This window comes from Mytilus edulis, unplaced genomic scaffold (genome assembly GCF_963676685.1).
Source record: "Mytilus edulis unplaced genomic scaffold, xbMytEdul2.2 SCAFFOLD_104, whole genome shotgun sequence".
NCBI lineage: Eukaryota > Metazoa > Mollusca > Bivalvia > Mytilida > Mytilidae > Mytilus > Mytilus edulis.
Window position 1 is genome coordinate 114,095 of NW_027268293.1, and position 10,630 is coordinate 124,724.

Genomic DNA, 10,630 nt, shown 5'->3' on the forward strand with positions numbered 1-10,630 from the left:
TTGATTTCTGTGTTCACCCAATAATTTTAAAATCGTAATTTGTATGGGTTTGCGCAGTTGTTCTTATTGTATTTGACGCCATTAGTTTTCATGATATATATATATACCATAATCTTTATATACAACATTAGTCTAAGCTGAATATGATCACGATGATTACATTGAGAAGAAATTTGATTGTTGACTGTTGTTTACTACTATTTTATCTCATGGTTTCCTTTTGTTTTGCACAACAGAATATTCGGAAAAGTTATTTTGTAACAACAGAATATTCGGAAAAGTTATTTTGTAACAACACAAGGCAGGAGGATTCTTCCAAGTAATACAACAATAATGACAAAGATAGTCCAGTCGTATATGGCTTGTGCTGCTTTGTGCTCTAAACAGGAAACGTGCTGCTATGCTAGTCATGACAGCAACACGAAGCAATGCAATTTAGATGTATCTTGCTGTGAACAAAGTGAGCCTTTACCAGGTGCAATTATGTTTCGGATTCTTTCGGGTAAGTAAACATTTTTTTTTTCTTGGTTTTAGGATGTTCGCTCCTCTTCTTTTTGAAGTTTTGCCAGATAATCGGAATCCTCTGGTTTTATTAATGTAATACCATAAAAACAAATTGATTACTAACCTCTACTTTTCTTTCTATCTTTGAAATTATTTTTTTATCGAATTTAAAGGTAAAATGACACCATTTAAAGTAGAGGAAAAATCCAGCGATAATTACTTCACGCTTTAGTTTTCGAAAATAAGCACACGGACACTTCATTTTTTTCTGCTTTTTTAATTTCTTTATTTATATATATACTATCAATTTTTAACAGTCATTTTATAAAACTAATTTTGAAACAGAATAGCGAACATCCTTCAGTAATTAAATATATTTCCAGACCTTTATGAATGTACATGTACAAATATTTATCAAAATATACAAATTTTGACTGATCGGTTACGGTCTTGAGATCACAAAACAATACAAGACTACAAATACAGACCTGCAGTTTCACTCGTAATTTTGTAACTCTATTAAATGTGAATAAATAACACGCGAGTGTGGTGCAAATACAAAATTCTGGTATATATGATGATTTTATTAAAACAGTACCGCATTGATAAGTTACAAGAAATCTTTACGAGTAAGTTATAAAAGTCACTGAGAAATATAAATTATGGACAAGAATAGTCTGATTACTATACTGAGTGCCAATGAAAACGCAACACTTTTGTTTTTCCAAAAAATCTTATAATTTTTATTTTATTTATATTAGAACTTTGTATAGTTGGTTGAAAATGACTTTTAAGACAATTTTCGACAACTTTACGGTTGAGTGATTTTTGGAACAAATGCGAAGTAAGGGTTATTTTGAACGAACAAAAACCGAGTTTACCGCTTTTCAACATACGGACCATTTTCACGATTTTGTCATTTAAAGCTTGGCTAATGTCATGAATTTTCCCGCCCTTTTTGTTAGAAAACTGCAATAAACATCTGAGTAAATGCCAGGACTTTCCGACAACCAGCGACATGCAGTTTTGGGCATGATCCAATGAAGCCTTTCACAGCATACAATTACGAGATGACTGAAGTTGTAGCCTCTACAATAACCCAAATCATCCACAAATTCAACCAAAATGGATCATTAAATGATAAGCCACATCCCGGGGTACAAAAAGCAAGAAACGCTCAGCAAGACCGATACATTTGGTCTTTCACATGTCCGATATCGACGATGATGGCTGTCCAAATGTCAAAGAGTTCAATGGTAGTCACGGTAGAACCTTTGGAGCAATTAAGTTGAAAGCACCATTTGCGCAGAAATTATTTAAGAGCACCACAGTCTTTCATTAGTGACATCTAAACGGCCGTCTGGCGTAAATATCGAATTCTGTAGACCAAAAATCATTCATTATGTACAAAAAAACGTCAATGGTGGTTACATATAGACATTTGGCACCCGCCTTGGCTAAAAGTCATGCTTTTCGCCGGATTTTGGTCCGATCGACCAAATTTTGCAGCAGATTTGACATGTTTTAGACGATGAAAACCACCTCCAATATCATAAAGTCAGCTTGAGTTTGCTTTGCGGGACAAGTGGGATAACATTCCTCGGGATCACATTAAACGTCCGGGATGATCAATTCCACGGCGCTGTCGAGATTGCGCTGCACCACGGGGTTGTAACATTTTTTTTTAGGACTGTTAGTTGATGATTCGACATTGGATGTTTCGTTTACCTATTGCGCCCGAAAGATGACAATAAAACAATTTTGTTTGATATCGATCTATTGTTAAAATTGTTAATTTTCAAGAACAATTTATTTTGAGAGATTATCATTTCTTATATAAATTTTATTTTTGAAAAAACCAAGTGTTGCGTTTTCATTGGCACTCAGTATATATAAATTTATCAAAGACTAACAAAAATTATACAAACATTTAGAATAAACATTTTCTAATATCATTGCTTGCTAATATAGGATTGGAAAGGTGTACGTGTCTGCTGGGGACGGTGGTTTTTCTAGATTTGAACAAAATCAATTGATAATCTATTTGTTTTTAACGGATTAAAGAAGTTCTGAGTAAGTTACTGATTTGGTTATGTACAGCAGTCACGTGGTCATTCGGGCAGGCAGCTGCTAAACAATTTATATGCATGTATTGGCACACAGTTCAACCAAAGGTTTTTGAAATTTTGATTTGTTGTTACTAAAGAGAAAATGGAGGTACAGTTCAATATTGACGATTTTTACCTTCATCATTCAGGAGTCATGGTTCTTGAAGGATTGAAAAATGGGGTTCTAGATGTGTCCGTGCTGTGACCATCTAATCAAAACTTTTCAATTTTTAATATATAATGTTTCCAGTGACAAAATAGAGGCAAAGTTCGACATTGGCGTATTTTACTTTCACCGTTTTAGAGGTATGGTTCTTGAAGGATAACATTATTTGTTCCTTGAGGAATATATATAATGGAAATATCTATGATATGGTGACTTTTTGTAATTTGAAATTTCATATACCGACATCTTCACTAAGCAGTTCAAACACAAGATTTAATTGATACACTTTATTTTAAATCTCTAATAGTAAAGGGAAACTAAATACTAGTAAGCGTGGGTTTTTTCACCAATTCATACATTTACATTTTAACTGACCTGCATTTCATCTTGAAATCTCCAAAATTTGCAGTGAAAAGCCTTAAAGTTTGATTTTTTCAGCAATCATTTGTCAGATTTGGTTTAAAATTGATAAACATTCTGACATAGTATTTTTTGTACTCTACCAATGTTGAATTGTAATAGATTACCTTAGCCGTAGGTGACATAATTTTTTGGAATCGTGGTTCCTCAATACTCTTCAACTTTATACTTGTTTTGGCTTTCTAGCTATTTGGATCTGAGCGTTACTAGTGAGTATTATGCCAGCGTCACACATTTGCGTATAGACCGACCTGCGTCAGACATACAGAGAAAATTGGCTAAGTTCGTAAACGTTAGGTGCATTACGCAATCGTTAGACGCGCGTTGCATTAATTTAAAGTACGTCGAAATTCGAAGGTATAAGCTTGGTGAACACTTAACTTCATGAAAATCTGTATGCATCATACAAATGTTCAAAGAGCTGTAGCGATTTTCAAGAGATACCTGCTAGCTACACGCACGTTTTACATACGTTACAAGCGCGTTGGGAAACACTACATCTAAGTTTGAAACACTTTTAAGGCACGTTGTATACGCCTCAATTCATTCAACTTTTACTTGAACTTTTACTTGGATGTATGCGGGGCGTGTTTATAACATACGCCTGGCGTAGATTCAGAGGCCCGTGAACTTATAAAATGCACCCTATGCGTATTAAAAACGAATTCTGACATGCAACGAAACTTGCTGTGACATTTATAAAAATGGCATATGTCCATGAATTTACAAGACCATGTATATCTAGAAGTAGTACAAACAATAAAATATAGAATGGAAATGGGAAATATCAAAGAAACAACAACCCGACCAAAGAGCAGCCGAAAATCCCGCACCCTGATGTTTGCACCCCATAATTGCATGTCCGAGACACTCAGAACGCACGGATAATCGTCCAAGGTACGACTTGGAGGTCTCAAAGGGACGTTTTTCCTTCGTAGCGTGTTTTTTTTTATCTACGTTAGACAAACATCCGACTTACGAACACTTACGTTACTCGAACGCCTTATAAACGCGTATGCATGCTTCTTGTACGCATTGCACACGCTTGAAGCTCGTTGTGCAGACGATACATATATGATTGACAAGTTGAATGCGTCCAAAATTACTAACGTATTGGCAGTGTACATGGTTTTTTGACCACATGATACTTGCACTTATAAATTTGGGGACTTTTTTTTTTGGCAAAAAGTAAAATTACAAAAATACTAAACTTAGAGGAAAATCTAATTGGAAAGTCCATAATGACATGGCAAAATCTAATGACAAAACACATCAAAAACGAATGGACAAGAACTGTCATATTCCTGACTTGGTACAGCAGGCATTTTCAAATGTAAAAAAAGGGGTATTAAACCTGGTTGTATAGCGCTAACCCTCAGTCTCGTCAAATTCGTCAATGTACGAATGGTATTTTGTACCACAGCATTATAGCTTAAATTGATATTCACTTAGATGTACAAGCCTTGTGGTGAATTTGCCTGGACATATAAACAATCATAACTATTATAGGAATATTATAGAAATGAAAGGGCTAAATATTACTTATTATGTTTTTTTTTCAAAGTCCTCCCTTTTCGAAAATTGAACAGCAACGGAACAAAAAAAAATCCTAAAGTTTTAACCAAATTATATAATTAGATATATGCCAGAATGTATATGCCAGAATGTAATTCAGTGACTAAATTTAATGCGATTATATTTTGTGAATAATTTCAGTTTCACTTTCATGCCAGAGCGGATGGCATAAGTTCGGAAACAACTGCTATTACATAAGTAATGTAGCAAAAAGCTGGAACGATTCTGAGGTAATTACGTAATACTTTATGTTCATGAGTATGTAAAATTATGAATATGTTTTCAACTGATGATCATTATTATATCAATATGATTCGAAAGCAAATCTAAAAACTAAATATGTTACGAGGCCTAATGAAGTGGTACAATGTTCGATTTATATCAGAAATGAAAGTTTACTTGACCTTTTGTGTGCATTGCAGTGATTTTTATCTCACAAATATGCATCTATTCTTCGAATCTTACTTGCCTACATGAATTTCTACATTTAAATTGATATGAGACAAAAACTAATTAAATCACTGCAAAAACAACTTGTTGTTTATTCATTGCTGATAGTTATTGTGGTACGAATTTGCTATTGCGTTAAATTTTCGTTTATTATTGTAAAATCTGCAAAAAATGTACACATACTCCATATTTTACATCCTAAATGGGGTATTCGCTAAAATTATCTAATGCCCCCTTGAAATGCGATACTATTTAGATTTTGATATAAGGACATATGGTAGAATACCAATCAGAAAACTATGAATCCGATACCAAATGACGTAAATGTCATCTCAAATATGTCACCCCGCATTTTTCAACAAATGACCATACCAATAGCATTTAGTTAGATATAATGATATAAAGGGCAAACTGTGAGACAATTCAATTAAAAAAATCAACGTCATGGTTTATGCAGAAAAATGAAATCGTTCCAAATTATTAAGCAATAATAAATGAACGTGTTAAATGTCAATCCGTATCAAAAGATAAAAAAAGAAACATTTTTCAGTATTTGTAAAGAACATGTAACAACTATAATTGATGATTTTTTCAATCTGTAATTCGTTCAAGTGTTTCAATATTTTTTTACAAGTCGATATTTGATATTTTGAAATTGATATTTATATAAAAAGGTATAAAACATTAATTTAATAGTTATAAAAGACAAATTGAAAGTGTTTCAAAGTCGAAATTTAAATTGTTTTAAAGTTCAACTTGTACATTTAAAGTGTTTTAAAGTAAATTCAATAGGTAAAGCATTTTGAGTAATAATACAGATGTTTATGCCCCACCTACGATAGAAGAGGGGCATTATGTTTTCTGGTCTGTGCGTCCGTCTGTCCGTCCGTCTGTCCCGCTTCAGGTTAAAGTTTTTTGTCAAGGTAGTTTTTGATGAAGCTGAAGTTTAATCAACTTGAAACTTAGTATACATGTTCCCTATGGTACGATCTTTTTAAATCTAATTCTAAATTATTTTTTTTCCCAATTTCACGGTCCATTGAACATAGAAAATGGAAGTGCGAGTGGGATATCCGTGTACTTTGGACACATTCTTGTTTCAGTCTAGATTCGACTTATTCATAAAGTTTAATTTTAAATTTAATTTTACTATGTTCTAAAGCATTCTTGAGATTTTCCATTTTCGCAAATAAACATATTATCTTGTTCACTACAACGTGAACAGCTTGGAAACGAGATTAAAAAATTATCATGAGATCTATAATAATGACCGGAGATCTATAATATTTATAGATTACTTGCAAAAAGAACGGAAGCATGCTTGCAGAAGTCAAATCAAGTTGTGAAAATGATTTTTTGAAGACCAAAGTTAATGGATCACGTATGTACATGTATTACATTTTTTTATTCCAAAGCACTTTTAATATTAAAATATCATATAATGATAGTGTCATTTGTTTTTTAGTTTTATCAACTTTTGTGAAACTAATATTATGTTTTTGAAAGTCAGTTAAACCATCAATTTAATGGGAAAAAGTGTGTAATTCTTCATTCCAAAGGGAAACTGCATTTGAAAACAATTAATTGAACATGAAGTGTTTTGTTTATTAAAATAAAATAATGCATACAGGAATAAACCTACTGTAATAATACTTCATTTAATTAAATTATTTTTTTTAAATTTCTTTGGCACATTTTGAATCAACAAAAGAAATTAAAGCAGTGCAAAATGTAAATACTAAAATTAATATGATTATTTCCCTTCTTACATCATTTTGATTAAGAGATAACAAGAAGTTTTAAATACATTTTCGTATTTAAACTGATATTACATAATTGTCTTCCAAACTGTATCGTAGGCACAGAACTTAATTTTTCTTAAAATTGTTGTATATAATTATAGTTGGATACTGGATAGGCGGAACAGACATACAAAATGAGAATCTTTGGATTTGGTCGAGTAGTGAAACCAATGTCACATTTTTTGACTGGAGACCCAATCAACCAAACAATTATTATGGAAATCAACATTGTCTTGAATTCAACTATAAATCAGCATGGAATGATAAAGAGTGTACTTACCTTTTTCCTTTCATCTGCGAAAAGAGTAAGTTTCATGTCATAAGGATCACAGCAACAAGATTTCGATTAAGTTTTTGGTGTAGTTCGCAACTTACAAAAAAACTAATAAATGGTGTTTACTAATCATCAGATTGTTCTGAATTTATTTAGATTTATTATTTCAACATTAATTGAATATAATTTTATTTGATCATCATCTACATCACAGTCCCCCCCCCCCCCCCCCCCCGCCAACATTTTTAAAACGAATTAAAAGAAAATCGGACAACCCACCCAAAACCATGCTGTGTGCTTGCAATTTTAATATAATACTACTATACATATTTTTCAAAGAAACAGTTTTAATCTCATTGTGTGTTGATGTCAATTATATTATGATCATAATCTAGCCAAAGGAATTGTAATGCTATACTAATATAGAAGATTATATGGCATATACCAGATGTAGGTAAAATGATACATTAAGTATCCTAAGTTTTGTTTAATTGAACAAAAAAAGAAAAATCATGTTAGAGCTCAATTGCGACAACGTACAACATCTTGAGCAAGATATACATATGTATGGTAGTTCTTGATAAAACAAAATTATAGGATTCCTTGCAACATTTTCAATAAAAATAACTCCTCTTCTTCAAATATTAATTTAACGATAGGCAAAACATGCTGCTATGATTGCCAATGATAAAACTATTACAAAGATTCTAACCGACATGTATTACCACAATTTTAAGTCATCAATCGTTCTTGAACAATAAGCGAAACCCTTATAGTTATAGTCTTTTTTTTTACCGACTTTTAACGCCGTAATTTATATTTTTTCGACAGGTTTCCTTCTCTGTGGTAAGATATACTGGTACTCGGTCAATTTCGAGTGATCAAAATAAGTAAACATATAAACCTATTAGTTTGGTAAGGGAAAATTTACTACTTTCTGAGAATTAAGACATGTATAGAAAACATTAAACAGTTAACTTTCCCTCAAACATGTCAAAATTATACCTACAAAATTACTTATTTACGTTGCTCTTGCTTGACCAAGTACCAACTGTCCAAACACAGACAAGGTCATCTGTCGAAAAAATATGAATTCCTGGGTCAACAGTCGGTAATATGAAAATTGTCTATTCACCTATAAAGGCTCCCAATATAAATTAATGTGAACCGATTCATACGAAAATAATTATTGACATGGCTGATTTAATCACGTGATTAAACAAATATGACAGATAGCAACAAACGATAACAACTGATATTTAGTAAACATTTTGATTGTTGTATATGAACCCTCTCTGATATTTAGTATACAACTTAATAGTTCTATATGGATCTTCTTTGATTATCAGCATACATTTTGATTGTTCCATATGGATTTTCTTTGATATTCAGTATACATTTTGATTGTTCTATACATGGATCTTCTTTGGTATTCAGTATACATTTTGATTGTTCTATATGGATCTTCTTTGATTATCAGTATACATTTTGATTGTTCTATATGGATCTTCTTTGATTATCAGTATACATTTTGATTGTTCTATATGGATTTTCTTTGATATTCAGTATACATTTTGATTGTTCTATATGGATTTTTTCTTTGATTATCAGTATACATTTTGATCGGTCTATATGGATTTTCTTTGATTATCAGTATACATTTTGATTGTTCTATATGGATCTTCTTTGATTATCAGTATACATTTTGATTGTTCTATATGGATCTTCTTTGATTATCAGTATACATTTTGATTGTTCTATATGGATCTTCTTTGATTATCAGTATACATTTTGATTGTTCTATATGGATCTTGTTTGATATTTAGTATATATTTTGATTGTTCTATATGGATCTGCTTTGATATTTAGTATACATTTTGACTGTTCTATATGGATTTTCTTTGATATTCAATATACATTTTGATTGTTCTATATGGACTTTCTTTGATATTCAGTATACATTTTGATTGTTCTATATGGATTTTCTTTCATTATCAGTATGCATTTTGATTGTTCTTCATGGATCTCCTTCTCAACCGTAAAAGATTACGACAAATTTATTTTATAGAATTGCTTGTTATATCTGTCACATGATTTGTTGTATTTTGACCGAAGATATATGTATAAAGGTAACAGTAGTATACCGCTGTTCAAAACTCATAAATCCATGGACAAAAAACAAAATCGGGATAACAAACTAAATCTGAGGGAAACGCATCCATATGAGAGTTATTTCCCCTTATGCATTTGACATAAGTGAGATGCATTTCTATCTTGTAAACCACAAGTAAAAGAGATCTAGGATCTTTTGATTTGAGGTCCTTGGTAAAAAAATATTAAAATTAGGTCAAGGTGAAGCTCTAAATTTTGACTTTTGCTTATTTTTGCATTTTCTCAAACACTTTGAAAGGTATATATAAAACAAATGTAAAAGAACAAGTGCAAAATGTTTGCTTTATTGTTATAAAGATAGGTTTCATTTGGTCTGAAATAATCCAATGGCATCTTATAGGAGTTACCGTTCCTGAAACGATAAATGTTTGTTTCGTAATATGTCGCTTAGACATTTCTCATATTGTAACGTATAGTCTATGCGCTTTTACATTTCACCCTGCTAAGCCGAACAATTTTATTTGTAAGAGTTATCTCCCTAATCAATATTTACTGTTTATCATGTGTGCATCTCCTTCGTAACAAAAACAGATATCGACAAATTTATTTGAGTCCCCTAAGTCCTACCTTAGAAATTGAAGTCGGGTCAAAGGTCAAGGTCAAGTTCTCAATTGTGACTTTTGCTTGTTTATGCATTTTCTATGACACTTTGAAAGATACATATAAAAAATGTCTGTTTTATTGTTATGAAGATATGCTACGTTAAGTCTTATAAAATTTATTGGCATCTTATAGGAGTTGGTGCCCCTGATATGTCTTGATGTGCGGTTATTTGATTATAACTTCAACTAAGATCATAATAAAGGCATTTGACCTTCTACAAAAGGTTAGGTGACAAATGACCTTGAAAAGAGACAACCGGAAGTGACCTTGAGAAAACCGCAAGTAGCCTGTTTTGCAATTTTTTTATATAAAATTACTCAGAATCCACATATTTTGTCATATAGATACATAAACTTATTACTGAAGACTAAAAATGACTTCCAACAAACCGGAAGTGGTCAATTATCTCCCATTCTACATACAAAAGTATATAGAAACTATATATTTTTGGAATCAGTGTGAAAGACGCTATCCTTTGAGACCGAAAGTGACATTCATTTCACCAGAAGTAGCATATTATATCTCTTACATCACACAAAAATATAATTAAACCATT

At 31.7% G+C, this 10,630-nt stretch overlaps 1 protein-coding gene across 1 annotated transcript; it reads left to right on the forward strand.

Annotated features, from left to right (window-relative positions):
- Nucleotides 1–287: 287 nt before the first annotated feature.
- LOC139507206 (perlucin-like protein) lies at nucleotides 288–7,330 on the forward strand (the record flags this gene model as incomplete). The annotated part of the gene is made up of 4 exons (XM_071295676.1): nucleotides 288–502; nucleotides 4,915–5,003; nucleotides 6,517–6,604; nucleotides 7,127–7,330. Coding segments are annotated over exons 1-4 (550 nt in total), but the record flags the coding sequence as incomplete, so codon positions are not given.
- Nucleotides 7,331–10,630: the final 3,300 nt, after the last annotated feature.